At 43.7% G+C, this 22,384-nt stretch overlaps 1 protein-coding gene across 1 annotated transcript in view; it reads left to right on the top strand.

Annotated features, from left to right (window-relative positions):
* The window catches only part of LOC139286035 (plasmanylethanolamine desaturase 1), a 34,170-nt gene extending 12,135 nt beyond the window's left edge, over positions 1 to 22,035 (top strand). Inside the window, exons 2-6 of the mRNA XM_070906690.1 lie at positions 5,285 to 5,404; positions 5,650 to 5,741; positions 13,999 to 14,143; positions 18,640 to 18,852; positions 21,911 to 22,035. Coding sequence (XP_070762791.1) covers positions 5,285 to 5,404; positions 5,650 to 5,741; positions 13,999 to 14,143; positions 18,640 to 18,852; positions 21,911 to 22,035 — 695 coding nt within the window. The remainder of the gene's footprint in view (positions 1 to 5,284; positions 5,405 to 5,649; positions 5,742 to 13,998; positions 14,144 to 18,639; positions 18,853 to 21,910) is intronic.
* The last annotated feature ends 349 nt before the right edge of the window (positions 22,036 to 22,384 follow it).

The following is a 22,384-nucleotide window of genomic DNA, read 5'->3' as shown; positions in this document are numbered from 1 at the left end:
TTGATTTGGTCATAACAGCATCAAAATGAATCCTTGTGGGAATTTGTCCTTTGATGGTGGAGACATATTGACAGTTTATATACAGTCATGCAGCATAGGGACATCAGGCTGTGTACTATGTCCTCTGCAGTTTTTATGCATTATTAATTTCAGCAACATAGCAGCACTGACTCACGATTACAGCCAGAAACCTTGTAGAGGATCAACCTACCTCAAGTCAGTTCACCCATCTTGTTATTTGCCTCCTTTTTAAGGTCCTGGGGCCTCATTTATCAAAGCATGTGTAGGACAAGTTCTAAATGTGTGCCTAGAAACTGTACAAACACGCACAACTTCACGCAGTGAACAATGAGAAAGCTCACCTGTTCTATATTCTTCTTACAGTACATGCAGGCTCATTCACATAAGGAACGCCCCCAGAAAGCCAGATATGGTCAACCACATCCCTTGGAAAGTCCTAGTGGCCCTAATGTAGAGTTGTGGACAAAAGTAGCAAACAAGAAAAATAAAAATGTTTCTCTTTACATTTTCAAGCACGAGAAGAGACTGATAAATTGTATTCTGTTTGTAGAAATGAGCGTCTCCATTGTTTAAGCACAAAACTTAATGATAAATGAGGCCCCCGGTCACACCAGAAAGTGGTGCAGTGAATTCTGCACGTCTTCACTAAATGTGTGGTTGTAGAAGCTCAGTGCTTGGTGAATACTGGCAGGGGTAGTACTGTAACTACTGTAACACACTTCTGTGTACTGTTAAGTTTATTCATCCTTGTTCTCCCAGATCATTTCACTCAGTGAAGGGTTGTTGATGGGGATAACAGTTAGCTCAGTCGCTAACGGGCACAGTGGGCCAATCAAATCAAATCAAATCAATGGCTATATGTCAAACAAGCCCCTGATTTGCTGTCTGCCGTGCTGCTTCACAAAAAGCATCAGAGCCTGTGTTTCTATACAAGCTTCATGAGCTTCAGTCTGACGTGAGAACGTCTTTCACGACACAAAACTTCTGCATCCAGAGCTCAACAGCTCTCTTCTTTCTCCAGTTTGTTGTGGGTGAAAAGGCCAAAACGGAGAGGGAGGAACTGATGTGGTTTCAAATTTAGCCGGCTTAGTGTGGAGAAGGCCCGACATAATACAGCTCTTGCCACTCTGTCTTATACTGCTGCACATTTAGCCCAAATATTTTCTTAACGGAGAGCAGCAAAGACTGTTGGGAAGTGGTGTTTGTGAGGAGGTGTGTCACTGTCGCCATCTCACTCAGGCTGAGCTTGATTTATGTGTCATATCAAATAATGTGGCTTTGATTTTTTTCAGACCACAGTGCTGATATGTTGTACATGTGTGACTCACAGTGTTTGTTGCTCATTTTTGTGTATTTGCTTACCTCCCGCCACATCAATCTGGATGTTAATCTTTTGTTTGCTTGTTAGTGCAACAGCACTTTCTAACACGCCTCAGTCCCTCACCCTATTTCCTTGTTTCCCCGACAAACAGCCGAGAGAGGTAGAGGGGTCTACTTTCTGTCTCCCCTCTCCATTAGTCCATTAGTATTCAGGATGTGTTGCCTGCCTGCTTGCTGCCCGCCACTCATTCCCTAGACAGCGAATCAGCCGGCGTTGATTAATTTCAGCCTATTAGCACCCCTCGTTCCCCTCCCCCGACTCCGCCCAGGTTAAATCCCCGTGCACACCCTCGTGCACGCTCACAGGCGGGGGTTGCTGCTGGGTGAGCGATGGCAGAGAGGTTGCCAGGGAGCCAGTTGTTGTCAGAATGATATTAATGAGTGTGCTGCTCTGGCCCTAAGAGTGTGTGAAGATGTGTGTGTGTGCCAGTGTGTTTACGTGTGTCTAAGTGTACGTCTTTAATTATGGTGTTTGTATGCCAAGTGAAGGCAGGTCCTGTGTGTGTGTGTGTGTGTGTGTGTGTGTGTGTGTGTGTGCGCACAGTAGGAGGAGAGGTTTGTGTTTGTTGAGAGAGTGTGTGTGTGTGTGTGTGTGTGTGTGTGTGTGTGTATGTTCAAACATACAAGCATATGTCCGTCCATATATACGTGCTTGTAGAGGCTGTTTTTGTGTGTCTGTCTGTAGCTGTGTGTGATATCCAGCAATGCCATGGCCTGAGGGACAAGAGCTTATGTGTGTGTGTGTGTGTGTGTGTGTGTGTGTTAGAGAGAGAGAGACAGAGAGAGAGTGCGCTCTGCGGAGGCCTGTCCTAGTTTCCTTCCCCTCACCAGGGAGCCGGAGGATCCAAGGACTGACGCACATCACCTGACAGCCGCCCCACTGCTCCATGGCCCTGCACTGTGTGTGTGTGTGTGTGTGTGTGTGTGTGTGTGTGTGTGTGTGTGTGTGTGTGTGTGTGTGTGTGTGTGTATGTGACGGAGATGGAGTGTCTGAATTTGTGTATGTGTCAGAGGATATGTGTGTGTGTAATAGAGAGAGATGTGGGAATGTGTTAGGAAATCCATCAGTTGGAGCACCGTTGTAGGTGTGTGAGCGCTCACATGTATGTCGGTGTATGTTTGTGGTCAGAGTGCGTGTGGGTGCAGACGCAGTGAGAGTGAATTTTGGTGTACTGATCCCTTGAGGTGTGTGTGTGTGTGTGTGTACTTTGGGGGCAGTGTAGAGAAAATGGTGTCACATGAAGCTCGGAGACAACAGAGCTAACTGCGCTCTACTTAACCTCAGCATGGACCGAGGCAGTGTGGACTGAAACACATTACCTGGGCTGTGTGATGTAAACACATGACGCTACTGGACCTGCGCTACATGTACAGAACACAGTCCTTAAACTAGTGGCCACTGTCTAACTGTCTAATGCTTTGGAAATGAAGTTTGAGCAGGTCATTTTCCAGGAAAGCCGCCTACCAACTTTACCAACTATCAACTTCCTTTTGTATCCTGCTAATGTCGGCTTACCTTAGTCACAGATGACTTTTGAATTCACCTACAAAATATATCACTGTGCAAATGAAATGATTTTCATCGCAAACAGTACCTTCACTGGAATGCATCGAACAGACCATGAACTGGTGCAGCAGCAGCACTGATGGTAGATTTCAGGCCTGTGTTGAATGTATCATGTATGTATTAGGATGCAGTCTCATAGCATTTTGATTCTATAGCAGAACTGGTGCTAACAAGGAGAGTCCAGTCCCTTTGACCAACAGTTGATAGTGTGCCCAGATGTGAATGCGCTGCAGGACATTTGGGGTATCAAATGTTTCCATCTGAGCCCTTTCAAAGCTACTGTTTGGACAAAATATGTTTTATTTGGTCTCAATTCGGTTTGTTTGAATCAGGTGACATTTCATTTAGTTTAATCAGTAGCTTGGTCTGCTCAGGCATGCAAGGCTCACACTCTGCATTACTAGCAGATGTTCTCATCTTGTTACTATGTTTGCGAAGCAGATATGCTGCTGATTAAAAATGGCTGATCTCCTCAACATATGATATAGTGTGTGTGAGTGTGTGTGTGTGTGTTTTTAAATGGCCTGTGTTGTTGGTGGTTAGAATCACAGACAGGAAGTTGATGATATCATAGGCAAATGTAATGCTCGTTGTTACACTTTTCTACACAGTTTTGGGAAATATGTTTATTTGCTTTGTTTGTCAGAAGAGAAGATGGATACCAACCTCATGTCTGCGTGGTAATATGAAGCTACCGCCAGCTGCCGCTTAGCTTAGCATAAAAAGAGAGGGGGGAAAGGCTAACCAGATTCTCATTATTTAACACGTTATATCTCATTTGAGTGCTGCGTCGTCACTGTGAGGTTGACTGGCAGCCAGCGAAGACACCAAGGAATCACTGCACCCAGCCAAGAAATAGTTCCAGAAATAAGTTCGTTTTTTACAATTCGTTTTTTGTACGGATTAAACAAACAATTTTGTAATGTGTTCATTAATGAACTTTAGAGGTGCTGTCAGGTGGAGTTTGTTACTTTTGTACAGGTTGTTTCCCCCTGACTTTATGCTAAGCTAAGCTAACCGACGTAGGGCACCACAGCACCCAAAGTTGCAAAGTCAAACTAGTTCAAAAGCAGAACTTCTGTCTACACTTGAATTAGATATCGGCCTTCTCCACAACTTTGATACCATCTATTTTTAGAAGGTGAAGGGTCACATTTGATCATTCGTAAAATATCCATAATCACATATTTTAAATCTCCCATGACCACTTCGCTCCATACCTTATGAGAGGCTGATAGCATATTCATAGTCACACTGGCCTATAGGCGCACACGCTCACAGGCCTGTGTGCTTTATTAAAAAAAAAAAACTGTCATGAATATCTTATAGGCTGCTAATGCTGTGTGATACATTAGGATCTGAACACATTAAAGTTTTAAAAGCACATTTGACTGGCAAAGAAAGAAGGATTAGGAGAAGGGCGACGGAGGGGGGGGGGTGACAAAGAACAAAAGAAAGTGAATTAAAAACAGAACAGTCGTAGTTTATATTTGTACGTTTTATAGTTTATTTCTGTAAGTGGGTGAGATATTCTGCAGAAGTCAGAAAGAAGAAAAGGGACAATTCAAAGACATGTAAGCTCATGGAAGACCAAAGACATCAGGAAAGGAATAGAAAACCCTACAGTAGGATATGCCATATTAGATGAGCAGTAGATCAGCGGTGTGTGTGTGTGTGTGTGTGTTTTAAATAATTCAGAATGTCTAATCTTCAGGGTTGTGTGGCTGAAGGGTTTTGAGTTTGACCCTCCCATCTCTCTCTCATAATATTGCTGATCTGTGAGTTTAGAGCATGAGTAGTTTTAGTTAGTCCCTCTCCCTCTGTCCTTTAGTTAATACTGCTGACCTATGAGTTTGGCCTCATCTCTGCAGAGGCCTACCTCCCACCTGAAACAGCCTCTGTGTGTGTGTGTGTGTGTGTGTGTGTGTGTGTGTGTGTGTGTGTGTGTGTGTGTGTGTGTGTGTCTCCATGCAGGCTTGGTGCTGCGTTGGTGTTTCACATATGAGAGGTCATGACCCCACAGCCTGGAGTACACTTGTCTTCATCTGACTGATTATATATTAACACTCTGGGAACACACACACACACACGCACATGCACACACACAGTCATTGTAATTGGATGGTCCTTTGACCCTCGGTAAGGAGCGAGTTGTTCTCCCAGCGGTTGCAGGGACCTCACCCAGTTCATTAATACATCGGAGCCGAACGTCTTATCGCCTCCACTCTCCTCGATCATAACCAACGCACACTACCCACCTATACAATCTGTATTTTGTTGATGCTAAGATTAATAAAATGTCTTCTTCTTCTTCAGGTAAGCGGCTCCAGGAGTGGGTGTGTGTGATTCTGTGCCTCTTCCTTTTCATCGTCAACTTCTCCTTCCTCCTCCTGCACTTCTCCACCGTTCACATCTACAAGATCGTCGTCGGCATCGGTGAGCTGGCTGTCTGTAGATCGTAGAGAAATAATGAATAGAAATACCTATCACAGTTAATGTGAGACACATGTTTTTTTATATCAATCATTTTGTAATAAATGTTGGAAATGGCTTGCCAGATCGTCCACATGAATTTTTTTGCAACACTTTTGTGAAATTGTGTTCTGGTGTTTGCTTGGACGTCTAATAACAACATATGTTATTCCTTTTTTCTCCTGTCTCTGTCTGTGTTTGTGTGCCAGTCCTAGGAATAGTGACGGCAGACTTTGCATCGGGGATGGTACACTGGGGGGCGGACACCTGGGGATCTGTGGACATCCCCGTTATTGGCAAGGTGAGCACACGTACATACTGTATATATACACACACATAGGCAGTCAGGCTGCATTAAACAGCTTTGAGTAATCTTCCTTCAATTAAGTACTGTACAAAGTAAAGCCTCTCTCTCCTCTCTTTCCCCTGGAATCACTATTCAGCCACAACTGAATTGGCACATTGACAACAGCCATAGAAATGAGCTACACATTTTCAAGCCAGTGTAACAATCGCTGATGTGTCGGTGCTGCAATCAGTCAGAATTCTTATCTTTTTTGGCATTTTGTTTTTGTTTGACATTGTAGCAGGAGACATTACCCCTCTAGCATTTTTGGATGTAGCCATTTGGGATCCCTGGGTCTATTTGGTTTACTTCACCAAATACATCCTGATCACTTACAGCCAACTTCATCCAGCTGCTGTTGTGTGTTTTGCAAGGAGAACGTTTTTCGCTGCTTAAATTGAGATTCATCAACAAGCATTTAATCTTCTAAACCATTTGGCTGTGACATGCAAAATAATGTGGTTGCCACCACACAAAATAAGGAAAGTACCCATCTCTACGCAGTATTTATTATAGTAATAATAACACTAATACTACAAATAATAGCAGTAGTAGTAGTACTGTATATATATACTGTGTGTGTGTGTATATATATATATATATATATATATAGTTCTCATCAGATAATGTTACAATGCGCTTTACAAATAGCAGAAAGTAAAACAAAACTACAAGACAATAATAGTAGTAGTAAAAAAAAACAAAAAAACAAAAACATTCAAAAAGACCTATAACATATAAAGAATTGTAGTGCAGTGTCAGCAGAACAAATTTGAAGCAAAGCATAAATATTGACATGAGATAGTTAAATATGACATTTTAGAAAAGTATGAAGGGAAAGGTTACGTTCAATCGACTGGCATCCTCTAAAAGACCTTTGGGAAATACGCCAGACTGTAAGAATCTGCATAACCCCCCGTAAAACCATCTCGGGTATCAAATTTTATTTTCACCACTGGCTTTCTTTGCTGTGTGTTTAAGTCTCTTGCTCGAGGACGTCAGTGCGTTACTTTTCATACAGTCGCAATGTTTGGCAGCCGATTGGGATTCTTTGCTGTTGTGTTGTTGTTGAGGTTTTGTCAAAATAAAAGCGTGCAGTCGACCTCTCATTTCTTCTTCAAGGCCTTTGAGGAATAAATGAGAATATAGTAAACATTTCTGTGACCAGGTGAATTATGGACTACAGAGAAGATACTGTACCGCACCAGTGTCCCCTCTACCTCAGTGTCCCCTCTCTCCTGAGGCTGCGTCACCATGGCACCATGGTGGTTGCACCTTATTCCCCCGAGCCTCACTACTGCTATAGTGACCTGGAAACTAAATGTCACTGTTTCATAGAGCGACCTCTCTGTAGACAGTAATGTCCATGGTCCCTAATACACACATGAGACACACACACACACACACACACAGACACACACGGACACGGACACCTGCTGTGAATGGCCTCACCTTGAACCTCCACATCCTGTCACCATACAGTGCCAGAGGACATGTGTGCACATAAGTATGTAGGCATGTATAAAGATGGATGCACACTCACATTAAAACACGTCACCTACACTAATGCACGCACACATTTTGCCACATTTCCCACAGCCAATTAGAGTAAAGGTTATCCTCATTTCAGCCAATTAAAATCGGTGTGATCAGGTGCAGCTTGCAGATTGGTTCATGTGAACTTTGTTTTGATTGATGAGAGTTCAGAGTGTGTGTGTGTGTATTTCATCCTATATCTCTTCTGTTTATGAAATATTCATTGCTAATTCATTAGTGGAAATGTTAAAGCTCATGTGTGTTTAATTATAACGATAGTCGTCATTTATGCTGAACCCGAGTATTGTCATTGTATGATTTAATAATGTAGTAATATTATTCACTCTTTGACTAAAATGGATGTTATGTGTGACATGAATGTCATAGTACCACTACAACCTGGAAAGAAAATGCTTTTTATGAGAGTTAAATATGTCCACATAGGTGATATGATAACGAAGCTCGTGATAGTCTTAAGAGTTAATAGTGAGTGTATTGTCATTATTAAAACAAAGCAGGACTGTCTTAAACACACATGTAGTGTTATAGTCAAACTCATTGTCTATTTACAGAATCCAGTTTGTAAATGTGTTATTAGATGTCAGCCTGCACTCTGACTCTGATCCACTTAATTATTTAAACAGACAATGTTTCTATCCCAGCTGGATGTAAGTCTGTACCTAGACACATGTGTATACTTGAAAGTACCCACTACTTGAAGTTTAAAAATCATTTAAAGTGACTAATGTCTTTAATATCAGTTTTTTAATAGTTCATTCCCAGCAGATGGCACCGCTCTTTTGCAGGACTAAGCTCTGTATTAACCCTCGGCAGAGACAGCTGCAGGGAGTGTGTTAAGTGTTTACTAAGTGGAGATTTACCGATCACAAAATTAAAAGTTGCAGCACACAAACCAGTTCTTACATCAGTTGCTACTAAATATTTACACCCACCAAAGTGCCAGGTGTAACTGTTTCGTAGCTGATTGACCCAACTGACAAAGCTAATGTTAGCTTCCTGATATATGTCTAATAGTGTGAAAGAGGTGATATCTAATGTGGTTGACACGAGCGAGCTGACGCTTGATAAAATGCAAAACGAGCAAAAACAAAACGTTATGCTAATAACATCAGACTAAATGACCAAATTACATCAGCTAGGTTACAGTAGTATAGTATCATAATATTTCCCGCTCATTCCAAACTGCATAAATACTACTAACCTTAAAGCACACGTTTCTGGATGTATGCTCCTTTTACCAAGGATTGGCTGCTAAGTTCTATATGTTATGTTACAGCTTGTGATGCTACAGCGTCTTCCTGTTTACAGTGCTTAACATAATAATGGATTCATGAACAGCTGGTGCAACCCAATCCTGAGGAGTGCTGGCTGTAATTTGACTCCGGTGATGAAAGTAAATGTGGAGGCAAATATGATGGAGGCAAAATCTTATACATTAAAGAATGCCATGGATCGGCGAATGGACTGTTAAATAAGGCCAACACATTTATACGCATTACAGCCGGTGGTAAACCATGGTGAGTCCAACAGCCATATTTGTAGGCTGCATAATCTGTTGTCTTGTTTTTTTTCTGCTAAAAGGTATTAAAGGCATTTTAAGGAGCAGACAGTTTCAATAGGCATCAACATCACTGAGTAGAATGATGACCTTCGATTCAGTGAAATGCACTTTCAGATTTACTGCCGTTTAAAATCAGCGTTGACTGAATCAAATTAAAAGGAGTTTGTAAATTAGTTGCAAAGGCACAAAACACACAGCCACTGTTACCAGCTTAATAGTGAGTGGCAGCATTCAATTTATTTACATAGCTGTACTTGTTAGCCTCTAAAGTGGCAATATTTCATTTAATAAACTATCATGATCCGTCCTGCAGCCCCCATTACTGCGACGCAGTCTGACACTCAGTGGCTGTGGTTAGCACATCATTGATTGATCTGTTTAGGATGATGGTGATAATTCTTGTTTGATTTGGTGCTGATTGGGCTTTAATGTAATATTTTCTGTCAGATTATTATCCTATCATAGTGTTCTATCTGTCACATCACTGTGCGTGTTACTCTGAACACCAGTGTATTTTCTCAAGGAGGATTATTTTGTTGCTCCGTAGTGTTATTTAGATAACAACACATTTTTCTACAGGCATTGTCCCATCAGTGGACTCGAAACAATGGTTTTCCTAGCCTTGTGTTACTTTCTGTGTTTGCTGAAGGTACTATGCGGTTTGATGTTTATTTATGATGTGGCATTTATTGGGGCTCAGGGTAGTTACTGGGACCAAAGGCACGGCAGCAGTCACAGATTTGCATGGTGCGTCAGACACTGTTGGAGACTTCTAATAAAGACTTTAACTGGAAGAGAAGAATGGACCTTTGCAGAGAACAGAGGGATGACAATAGGCTAGTGGAAAATAAAGCGTGTGTGCGAGCATGTGTGTGTGGAGACAAAAAAAAAACAAGGTATACACCACAGTTGTGTTTTTGTGTCTGTGTGTGTTTTGAGACTGAGAATAAAGCAGGCCTGTGCTCCCAGTTAAGGTTAGTTTGAATATCAAAGACGAGCATGATGGAGAACACCTGAGGCTAATAGTGGTTGCAGTTATAAAGCTAGACGAAACATTTGAAGCCAGTGTTGCTCTTTGTTATTTGTTTGTGCTGTCATTGTTATGTTTTATGTTGTTTGTGTGTGTGTGTGTGTATGTACTGTGTGTGCACATGTGTATGCCCTCACTTTGTTCCCCGTTATTTGTTAAGACCTCTTCAAAGACGTTGCTGAGATTGTACCATGGACACCATGTAGAAGCATTAACACAGACACACCACATGTTGTCTGCAAATATGGACTCCTGCCCTCCAGAGCTTCATCATGAGGTCTTAAGATTCTGCTGTCAACGTGTCATAAATAATATTTCCAGCTGTGAAGGCCACAGAGCAGTAACAGCTGCCACTGGAAACTGCATTTTCTATCTGTCAAAGTCATTGACTCAGAATGGCCAGTATGGTCTGCAGCATCTTGGGAAAAATTTTGCCTGCAAGGTCACCAAAGGGACAGTTAGTATGTTCCATTTTTATGAGCATTTAGGATTTGCACATAAGAAAAGTGGAAACATAAGACATGAAAAACAAGCCAACATATCACCAAAAAAACCCAGAAAAACAAAAAAAAACAAATGGAGAAACGGCTTAGGTAGAGCAGTTGGCACATCAGACGCATATCATGTAACAGCGACATCCCAGGTTCAATGTTGGCCGGTCACTATCTAATAACACAAAAAGAAAAGTTGCTATATCAAGCGAAGGTTCTCATGGAGACGGATTGTTCAAATAGAGCGTTGGCATCTTTGGCGGTATTCATGTCGTGCTGCCACTCACCAGCACATACCTCCAACAACAAAATGTGTAGCAGTGTCAGAGGTGTAAATACCTCAACATGCCTGGTTCGATTCCAGACGGATGATGCCCTGCTCTCTATCACCATAGCTACTGATAAAAACGCCAATTAAAAAAAAATCCTCAAATACCAAATTAATTGGGAACCAGCAAGAAAATGCCATGATGTATCAGAGTTACAGGCCCTCAGTTAATTATGGAATCTTCTCATGTCCTCTTGAATATATTTGCATAAAGGTAGTTAATGAAAACATGCACTGATTCCAATGTTTCCCACAGGAGTTTGTGAGACTATGGTGGGTGGACCTCGGGCACGAGACAGTTTTCTTCATTTTGAAGTTAAATGCATCAATCTGGATCTAGATCTATAAAGAACTTTGTGCTCTAGTAAACAATAAGATCATAAACACAGTGCTTGTATAGATATGAATGGTGATAAGTAGCGGAGTTTAACGCAGTTCATAAATGGTCAGAATCGACTAGGGCATACATTTGAGCCATCAAAGAAATTAAGCAAAAGTGGTTCCCTGTGCTAAACAGGTTTATTTAGCTTACTTATTAACGTTAGATTAACATTAGCTGTCAATGATAACTTCTGCAGTACCGTTATCTGTCGTACATTGATATTGATGAAATTTGGACTAGTGGATAACTGCGGTGGATACTTACTGCAAACCAGTTCTTGAAGAGGGAAAAAATAAGCGGCAGTACTCCCCTTATTCACATGTTAGAGTGTGTATCGGTCAGCATCAGCAAATCATTGAGTGTTGCTCAGGCTCTTCGCTGCTAGCAGTGGTGCTGTTGTGTCAGCGTCTGACTCAGTTTGTGTTCTCTTTCTGCCCTTTTGGAGCCAGGCCAACATCATTGTAAGGTTGACGTAACGCTGCTTAAACTAGCCGCTAAGGTTGGGCGAGATGACGCTGTACATACAGAGCTGATTATTTTTTCAATTGGTCGTTTAGTCTATGAAACATCAAAAACTTGAAAAAAAAACCGTCCCAGAGCCCAGCCAAGGTGTCATGTCCAAATGTCCTGTTTTGTTCAACCAGAAGTCCAAGACCCAAAGTTCACAACGATTTATGACAGAAAAGCAGCAAATCCTCTCTTTTGAGAAGCAGGAACCAGAGAACGTAACTCTGCTAATGCTCTTCATCCGAAGTTGTTTAACACTGATTTGCTTTGATTTGAATCCATAAAAGCCTTTTTCTCTCCCCAGCTCTAATACTGCAGCACTATCTTAAAAAGTGCACTACATTCTCCCAGTAGTGTTTCCAAGTATTCCTTAGCGGGGCTTTGGGCCGTGCTGTTTTTTTTGTTGTTTTTTTTTGTCGTCATCATGTCGTTGAGCTTTAATTGACTCAACAAGGATTTAGCAGTCCTCTAATGACACCACTTTGAGGACAAAGTCACGCTCATTAGTTCCCAATGATGCTCGATTCACATTGAAATTTGCCAGATGTGCGTACAGTTTAGGGATATATGTTTGAAGATCCTTCCTCTCTCCTTTCTCTTCTGCAACCTTTTAAATGCATCAGTACTTTTCTCCTTGTGTAAATGTCCCTCTGTCTTTATTGTCTCTTTTACTGCTTCTCTCTAAAGAGGCTGATTAGAGCGTCGAAGTAGAGTTAATTGAATGACTTAAGTCAGTTTCTACTGAAGGGCCAGACGGGAAAAGGGGAGTGATTGTAAGAAGAAAGCATACATGGCTTAGGCCAGAGAGAGAGAGAGAGAGAGAGAGAGAGACCAACAAAAAGTGAGATGAAAATACAGTATAAAGGTCGGGGGGGCAGAAAAAAGAAGGGGGTGGAAGGGCGTGTCCACCCAACCAGTGGGACAGCGTTGGTTGCTGGGGCGATGGGCGATGTGAGCTGGTGATTAATGGACGACGTGCGAGGCGGGCCGCTAAACGGTGTGGGATTAGAGGACACGCAGCGACCGGTGGCCCACCGTTAACGGGGAGCGCCGCCGCCGCCCTGCTCTGCACGACCTCCGCAGCTTAGCCGGGCTTTCATCTAGCTGAGGGCTGCGGCGAGAGGAGGGGTGGACGGGAGAGGAGAGGCGGGGGAGAGGCGGGGGAGAGGCAGACGAGTACGGCGATGGGTACATAATTGTGAAGATATCAACAGATAGTTTCTGTGGTTGCAGTGGCACCTACCAACAACGTGTGCTGATAGGCGCATGTGATTGGTTCGAACAGTTAATGTGTGACAATAATGAGTTTTCCTGCTGATGTTTTCACGGCTACACACACTCACTCACACACACACACACACACACACACACACAGTGGAAACACAGATGCAAACCTTACCTGTTTTTTTGCTTCTTCCACAGAGGGAAATAAATTACCTTTATCCTGTGTGTGCGCATGTGTGTGCGTGTTTCTTTTTTGTCCTCTTTTGTGCTTCTGAGATTCAGATTCAGTCTTTCATTTGAGACCCCCATGCTCTCACAGACAGGTGTCTGCCTCTGCACAGTGCAGGTGGGGTTTGCGAGTGTGTGTATGCGTGTGTTTGAAGCTTACATTTTTGAGTTTGTGTGGGGTGTCCATGGGTCATTTATGCTTATGAGTGTGTTTCCGCAAGCCCACTGCTGTTCTGTGGTTTATTAGGATGCTGGATATGAGCTTTGGGGTTGCGCATGATGCTGGGCACCACTGAGTCGCTCTGTGTGTGTGTGTGTGTGTGTGTGTGTGTGTGTGTGTGTGTGTGTGTGTGTGTGTGTGTGTGTGTGTGTGTGTGTGTGTGTGTGTGTGTGTGTGTGCGCGCATTTGATCTGCATTTGCGTTAAGACTGTAAACAATGCTTTCCGGTGTCTGTTTTGTGTAAATTAAGTAGAAAAATCTGCCCCTGTTTTTATGCCTTGTTCCATTTAGGGAAAACTGGATGTGTGAATATTTAACTGAGAGAACAGAGAACCAGAAACGGAGGATAATTTGCTCTTTCCTTTTTATTCAAATGATTGTATTTGGCCTTCAAGTTTGATTTCTCTTTCTGTTGCCGTGTTGATTTCAGTAGAATTTCAACCAAACCCCATGTTTGAGGTATAAGACGTGGTATTTTCTGATATAAACTGATTTCAAAATAAAACTATCGTCGCTGTTGCAGAATTGATTAGGTGTTGTTTCAGTAGTTAAAGAGCTCTGTCTTGCAGGGCCAACATTTCAGACATCCTCTTCACATAAGGCTACTGCTTTACATGCTGGAGGGAATTAGAAATGATTGTTTTGTGAATTTTACAGCCATATCTTTTGTCTCTTTCTCTGCAGGCGTTCATTCGTCCATTCAGGGAGCACCACATCGATCCAACAGCCATCACTCGCCACGACTTCATCGAAACCAATGGCGACAACTGTATGATCCCCATCCTACCACTGGCTCACATGGCCTACAAATTCCTCACATACACACCAGGTAGCGTACACACGGGCATGCACACGCGCAGAATAAAATTTTCCTCCACTGGCTACAGAAAGAACACGCATACACCAGTTATGAACATGCATGTATGTATGCACATGGCAGATATGACCCATACAAAGATGAGTGAAACCGACGATGAGAATGAGACAAAGCTCTGGTACTTAATATCCTGTGTGAAAGCATTTTCTCATTCACATTGTTGTCACTTGTGAGTGAGAAGCTTGGGGGCGTAACTCCTGCAGAGGCTCGAGCTATCACCCAGAGATTGTCACCCCCCTCTTCACAGATGCCCCAACAAAGCAGTGGGAGTAACAAGTGGTCCAACATGGATGTGATCCCTCACCGGCTTCCCACCCACGTGCTTACAGTCACTTACACTCACACCTGCGTAAAGCTGTAGTGTGACTGCAAGGACTTTAGAAGGTCTAACTTTACAGGGTCTAACAAACTGTAGCAGGACGCCTCAGGTAGCACAGACTCTGGCTGAAGTGTGTCCACTGATTATGGGAAAGCATGGGGCAGTGTCGCTGGTAATCATGGCCACTGACCTTACAAGTGCAGGGCAGGAGGGGAGGGACTGGGGGAGGAAGATCAGCAGGACAAAGGGAGCAACCTGTTATTGAGGAGGCGACTTCTCCACCTGTCTTCAACTTGAGCCGAAAGGTCACTGACGCATGCAGAGGAGGGTGGAGGGCGGGGGGGGGGGGGGCTGACATCATTTAGCTAGGTTAAAGGCTAGGTTAGTGCTTTTATGGGGGTTGAGCAGCTCACAAGCATCTTTGATTTGCTTTGTCTGCTGTTATCTATGAACTAGTTAGCTGTTAGCTATTTACTCAAATGATGATCCCAACTTTGTATGAAAATCCCAAAGGGCAATCTAAAATACTACCCATGTTTTTCTGTTGGCACCAAATGCTGATAGGAAAATTATGATACCAGTAATTCTTGGCCAGAATGATCTCTGTATACAGTATGTTATAATTGTGATTCAAATATATTTTCCTGGGATGCCACTGTTGTAGTTTATATACTCTTGTACTATAGTCTTCTAACAATTCCAAAACTGTATTATGATTTGTATTTTTAGCGACGCTAGTGGCTTGTTAGCAAATGTCAGTTTCAGTAGTCATTGTTTTAGTATTTAGCTCAAAGCACTGCCGTGCCTACGTACAGCCTCACAGAGCCACCAGTGTGGCTGCAGATATAGTTATACCAGTTACCAGTACAGAAGTGAAGCATATGAAAAGTAGGGAAATCTGATTCAACAGTGGAATTCTCAATGCAAACACAGTCAACATGAAAGAAGATGTTGAATAATACTGAGTACTGACTGAGGATTCTGATACAAATGGAAAGAACGAGGACAAGGACTTCACATCAAGAGAGGGAGAAAAGAGGAGCAAAGGGGAAACTTGCAGAGGTCAGCTGCTTGTCCACAGCAGGGACTAGCGAATGGTGGGGGGGAGATTAGAGGAGAGAGAGCAGTAGTGAGGTTCACTTGTAGGTGACATCCACACCTGTCATGTCACACACCGCAGGGAGTCAAGAGGTCGCGAGACGGACAGGGAGAGACGCGGTGACATCTACACCTGTCATGTCTGCACCTCAAGAGGTCACCGCTAAGAGTTTGAGACAGAGGGTGAGAGCGCACAGAGAAGAGAGGGAGCGAGAGAGCCCGCGCGGGGGGGTGGGGGGTGGCAGAGGGTCATGTAGCGGTAAGATGACATCTAAACCTGTCATGTCAAGCCTCTCGCAGTGTCAAGCGGTCACCAGACAAAGACGGAGACGGAGGTGGATGGGAAGAGCTGAAAGCCGTGGGGCGACATCTCCAGCTGTCATGTCCGCACTTGAACCGGGGTCAAGAGATCGCCGCTTTAACCAAAGAGAGGGAACGAGGGATGGAGGTAGACAGAGAGAGGACAGCTGTAAGTCATACCGACAGAAAGACTCAAGTGAATAACAAGAGTTAGCGGTGCGACAGGCAGACTGCAGACTTCTGTTCGGTTTTAGGCGGAAGACCGGAAACCACACGCCATTTCACTAAGCAGGTGTTGGTGGCTCAGTTACATCTGGATTTCGAGCTCTGTTCAAATGACTGTTTTCATGCATAATATTATTTAGAGAATTGTTGCACTCTGCTGTTCTTATGTGTGAGTCCTGACATGTTTGTCGCCTGTCAGCTCATATCAACACTGACACTATGAACATCGACCACTTCCCTGAAATCAGTCTCTCCTTCAAGTGCTCTTCCTGGAGCGACAGGAAGTAGCCCCCTGAGACTACTATTTATCATACCACTGGATTATTATCACTGACGGATTAATGTGTAAACAGCATTTTACTTTTGTAGTTAACTAATTTATATTCTGTTGAGTTGTTTAATCTACAACAGTGCATCATATTTTATAAGCTTGTCATGTTTTGTATGTAAAATCTTCATTTGTAAAGGGACTAGTAACTATGGTTGAACATAGTGGAGTGACATGTACAATATTTCCCACTGAAATGTTGTGGACTTGAAGTCCAAAGTAGCACTTGAGTAAATGTACTTGGTTACATTCCACCACTGTAACTAATGTGTATACGCCAGCGAAATAAAAACATCCCTTTCCAGGTTTACAGTTTGTTTTTTTTTCCAGTGTGTAAATCCTTCACTCTGGATGCCTGTTCGACCAGGCATCGCTCAGCAGACAGTTGGTTGAAGAGTTAACCGTGGCTCCTGCTGCCATCATGAAAACAATATAAACAGTTTGCAGCGGGGTGCCCTTTTACTCTGTTTGAAGCAGCTTGTGTGACCATTAACATCAAATATAAAATGAAAGATGACTTTTTCACCTTGTTGGCCAATTTGCTCAGTCACAAAACTACCGTAGGGACCATGTATGATATTAAACATACATGTTACCTTTTGATGTTTTGTACCAGAGTGGGCTTAAAGCTTATTTTCATCTGCAGTCCCTTGGCAGGTCACGATTAAAACATCCACACCGTGACAGAATAGTAGTAATAGACAGGATATCCATGGCTCAGGTGGTCAGCAATGACTGCTCTGGACAAGCAGATGCAAGCAAGTTATGCAGAGTGGTTCTGTCAAGTATGTTTTATTATAAGATGAACGGCCCCCTTGGTGTAGTAGGAAATGTAGATCCGCAGCACCTGCGAAGCTGCGTCTCCACGCTGCCGCCATCTTTGCGGCATTTCCAACTTCATTATTGTGTAAAAAAAAAAAAAGAAATTTGAAATTAGAAAAACGACGGCCTGCTTCTCTCTTAGTAATAAAAAGACGTGGTCGTTATTTGAGAATTTACAGCATTTTACAAATAAGTTGATAAGAAAAAATTGGATTTTCCTCTTTTGTTTTTAGAATTTCATTTCTTTTATTCCCTAAACAGCAGATTTGAGTTACCTCACTCTAGAGCCAAATTAGCATTACACTGAGATATGAAGATTTTCCAACAGTCCCTCCCCTTTGCCCAATGAAATCAATCTACCGTTCATCCAGCTGGTTTACAGCTTTGAGTGACCTCTTACTGTGTAAAGTCTTGGCCCCCGCATCCTGTTTCAAAAGGAAACACATCACATTAAAGAAAGATGCCCTCCAAATGCTGTTTTGGTGTGACTTTCTCACAGAGCCGTTAAACTGCTGTCCCCTGTTCCCCAGCCTCCATCTGAAACTCCAACTACACCTTCATCTGAATATCACATAAAGACACGCACACATTCTGTCCACTCCCAAGGCGCCTTTGCAGGAACGATGTGTAGTCCTTTCAGAGGACGAGAGTGGGATTGTTTAAATATTAAAAGGTGAGCGGGGGGGGGTGATGATTCATAGCTACATTTGAACATCAGTAGGACTTTTTACTTGCTCAATAAAGAACAGACAGAATTTGTAGAGACTGATTTTCTCGTGTGATGGTGCACAGGCGTAGAGGGGTGAAGTGTCTCACCCCTGACTGACTGACTTAAATTTTCCTCTTGATGCCTGCGGTGCGGAGGTGATAGCGCCGTGATAAAAAAAAAAAAAGAAAAACTGCGAAAAACATTGATGTCAGGTGACTGATCTCCACTTAGCCTCTCTGATTCTGGCAAACAGGCTGTGATTTTTCTGGAAGACATTGTGACACTCGCTGCTCACTGTCTCCCTGGTTTTATGTTATGCTACATTACAGGCTATTTTACGCTCTCTCCTCATCATACTACTTGTCTGTCTTTGTCCTCTCCTCCTCTCTCCCCTGCTGCCACTCTTCCCCATCTCTCTCCGTCTCCCCTTCCCCCCCCCCCCCTCCCATTCCTCATCCTCCCCCTCAGTCTCTTCATCTCTCCGAGGCTCCTGCCAGCATCCTCTCTGTGGGAGTACTACGCCTTCATGCTGGCCCCTCTTCATTACACTAAACAGTTTGATTAATTATTCTATTAACTTTACTCTCTTTTTCTTTCTTTCTTTCTCTCTCTGTATAAATGTCTGTCTGCCTCCTGTCACCTTTCAGAGGCCTTGGCCGCGTCCTATCCCTGGGACTGCTACGTCTTCGCCCTGGCGGTTTTTGTTACGCTGACCAATCAGATTCACAAGTGGAGCCACTCCTACTTCGGCCTCCCACGCTGGGTCACGCTGCTCCAGGACTGGCATCTGGTGTTGCCACGGAAACACCACCGCATCCACCATGTCTCGCCGCACGAGACATACTACTGTATTACTACAGGTAAGAGCTGGCGTTATCATGACTGGTGACCTTCTTAACTACACAAAATAGGAGCACACTGTTATTCAGGACGTCATCAAAGATAAACAAATCAAGCCAATGGTTTCAGAAAAATGTATCGGCTGGATGAGGATCATTTTACCGTGATAACAACATGTTAGGCTGGATTAGTTAAGCCAAGGTTATGTTTACAATACTTCCATACTTATAATACTTTATAAGACATATCGTAAGTCAACTCCAGGTGCATAACAGAAATCTGTTCATGTAACCTTTTTCAAACAATTGGAGTTGCTGCTTTTGAGCCATATCCATCATCAATGCTGTTTGTATATGAGAGGGAAGGGTTCACGTCTCTGTCAGGGTGTATAGATCCTCTGCATACATTCGAGAACAGATCAAGGTGATTTGATCAAAATAAATCTAGCACAGCATCGACACACTGAAGGACAGAATGTGTGTAACGTCACTTTTGAACACTATCCAATGTTTATCAGTGTGTATGTTGGGGGCGGCCATTTTAGATCGCCATAATTGAAGATGATGACTCCAGAATAATTTCACTTAAATTCTCGGCAGATTGGGATAAAATGGCGGCCGTGTCTGTCTGTCGGCTTCTTATAAATAACTAAAAGAAAAATGTTCTGTTTGCGTGCGTGCGCGTCTTCAGAGACACGAGGCCTCCGTAACAGATCCACATTCGGTATTCTGTGTGCATCTGGGTGAGAGGGAGGGAGGGAAAAGAGGGAGGATACACAAGGGGGATTCAGCTTGTACGTCACCCTGCGCCCCTGCGGACGACAGATGTGTGTGTGTGTGTGAGCCAGTTGAAGGGGGGTGGCACGGGGAAAGTGTGTGTTTGTACGCGCGCACACGCACACGTGTACATCTGCATACCCGAGCATCTGTGTGTGTACTCGTCTTTTTGACCTCCTCTTCGGTTTCTAACCTGTGTGTGTGTGTGTGTGGTGGGTTGGTGGCGGACGGGGGCCCACAGGGAACGGCGACGGCCCCCCGCTTCCCCAGCCTGGCTGCCTGGGCCGGGCTTGGATTCCACTGGGGCTCGCCTAGCTGCCTTTGTGTTCGCCACCGGCTGACAATCCCCATGTATATTTAATGCTAACCTGCTGTCTGTTCTAACAAATAGGACTTCACAGGCAGAGGGGGAGGGAGGACAGGGGAGGGAGGAAGGGGAGAGAGCGAGAGGGCGAGGAGAGGGTGGGTAGGAAGCAGGGATTTGGAGCCCCCCCCCAAAAAAAGGAGGAATGTGTGGAGAAAGAAGGAGAGAAGAGGAAGAAGCAGAGATGGAGGGAAAGAAAGAGTGAAATCAAATAAAACCTCTGGCTGCTTTACTGTCTTCCAGCAGAGAGAGGGTCACTGGAGGGACACACACACACACACACACACACACACACATTCATATCCCCGCAGCTATAGCATGTACCCTATGCAAACACATCATGGGTGGTAGTGTGTGAGCATCAGACAAGGGTAGCCTAAGTACACACAGCCCATGTGGATGTTCCTCTTTGCTTCTTGTCTGTGTGTGTGTGTGTGTGTGTGTGTGTGTGTGTGTGTATGTGTGTGTGTGTGTGTGTGTGTGTGTGTGCATGTGCATGCATCTTACATCTTTTTTTATTTCTGCATTTGTGTGCTCGTAAAAGGATAACTGCATTTGTACACAAATATACACTCACATACGTGTGTACGTGTTGTGTGTATGTGTGTGTCTTTGGTAATAATAGTAAAAAAAGGCCTTTTATCTTAAATGTTGAGGGACTCCTCGACTGCTTCTAAAATAATGACGCTTGTACATGTGTGTAACATGCTCAGCATTGATGTGTGTGTGTGTGTGTGTGTGTGTGTGTGTGTGTGTGTGTGTGTGTGTGTGTGTGTGTGTGTGTGTGTGTCGGAGCAGTATGTGTGTACAGAGACGATTGTGCAGTCATGCATGCATGTGTACATGTAAATGTACTTTGGCCTGCAGCCATACACGCATACATTAATGTATTTGCCTTAAACATACAGTAGATTCAAAGCTATGTAAGTTCTGTAAAGTGTAAAAGAACCAAGAATCTGGAAGTGTGTGTGTGTGTGTGTGTGTGTGTGTGTGTGTGTGTGTGTGTGTGTGTGTGTGTGTTAGTAGGGGCTAAGGACCTCTCCTGGGAGTATCCCCTCATCCCTCCACCCCTCTGAAATGTAGTCTGTATATGATGATGAGAGTGAGACAGGAGGCTGGATGTAGAAAGAAGAACTGAGGATCGGGGTGCAGATGGGGATAAAGGACGGAGAAAAAGAAGACAATAGAGGGAGGAGGAAGTTAAGGACAGAAGAGTGAAATCTGAGGTGAAGCAAAGAGATGAAAAAGCAGAGGAGACACTAGGAAAAGGCGTCCGGGATGTTTGGAGGGGAAAAGAGAGGAGGGGAGAGACGCAGGTTGGAGGGGCTGGAGAGAGGATGTTTGGAAACAGGTCAGTACGAGCCAGTGGTCGCCCTGTGGGTGCTGCTGGGGCAGTGGGCGGGGCCACAGACAAAACAAATATCTAAATACAGTCAAAATCCCTTCAGGGCTGCGAGACTATGGACCGATCTGTCTAAAACGCTTAGGCTTGTGCATCAGTGTCATCCTTCAGGTCCTTCCACAACCGCTGTCCAGTGTGACGGAGCGTTCAGCTGACAGCGCTGTCGGCAGCCCGGCAGGAGAGACGGCTTTCATAACTAATCTATGACCAGGACGCACACTTTTACCAACTGGGCAGCAGAGTGAATAATATATTTATATTTATATATATTTATATATATATATTTGTAGGTAAGGTGTATAAGAAAAAGTATGAACCAATGAACCACAAGCACATGAATCCTAAAGGCGTTGGTGATCCCCTGACATGTTAAGGCTGTGAGTGAAATATCTTGACGTTTGTTCCTTTCAGTTCCTACCTTACTTTTTTACTCCCTCCCAAATCTCTTCCTCTTTTCTCCACCTTCCTGACTCTCTTCTTCCACTTTTCTCCGCTCCATTTTCCGGTCTCTTTTTCCATGTGTCCTCACATCCCAGGTTGGTGCAACTATCCACTGGACCAGCTGGGCTTTTGGAGACGGATGGAGCAATTGATCCAGCGACTTACCGGGCAGAAACCGCGATCAGATGACCTGGCGTGGGCCAAGAAGACAGACAGATAAACGCACAAACACACAGGGACGGAAGGACAGATGGGCTTGCAGATGCAAACACATAGAGATGGATGGGAAAACACACACACACACACACACACACACACACACACACACACACACACACACACACACACTTTACTCATGTATCTGTGCTTATTGCTATTTTGCTAAAGAGCAAACATTCAAAGAAACAGTGTTTGCAAAAAAAAAAAATCAAATACGGTTCGAGTGATTTCTGTATGTGCTGTCATCTAACAAGCTTTGAACGGAGGAGGTGAAAACATCACTAGATGATAACAGCTTCGGCTTGTAGTCCTGTTTATCCAATGAGGCGTTGTGGTGTGCAGGTGTAGGA

Source organism: Enoplosus armatus, chromosome 6 (genome assembly GCF_043641665.1).
Source record: "Enoplosus armatus isolate fEnoArm2 chromosome 6, fEnoArm2.hap1, whole genome shotgun sequence".
Taxonomy (NCBI): Eukaryota; Metazoa; Chordata; class Actinopteri; order Centrarchiformes; family Enoplosidae; genus Enoplosus; species Enoplosus armatus.
The sequence above is the reverse complement of the archived record's forward strand: the minus strand, read 5'-3'. Positions and strand labels throughout refer to the sequence as shown.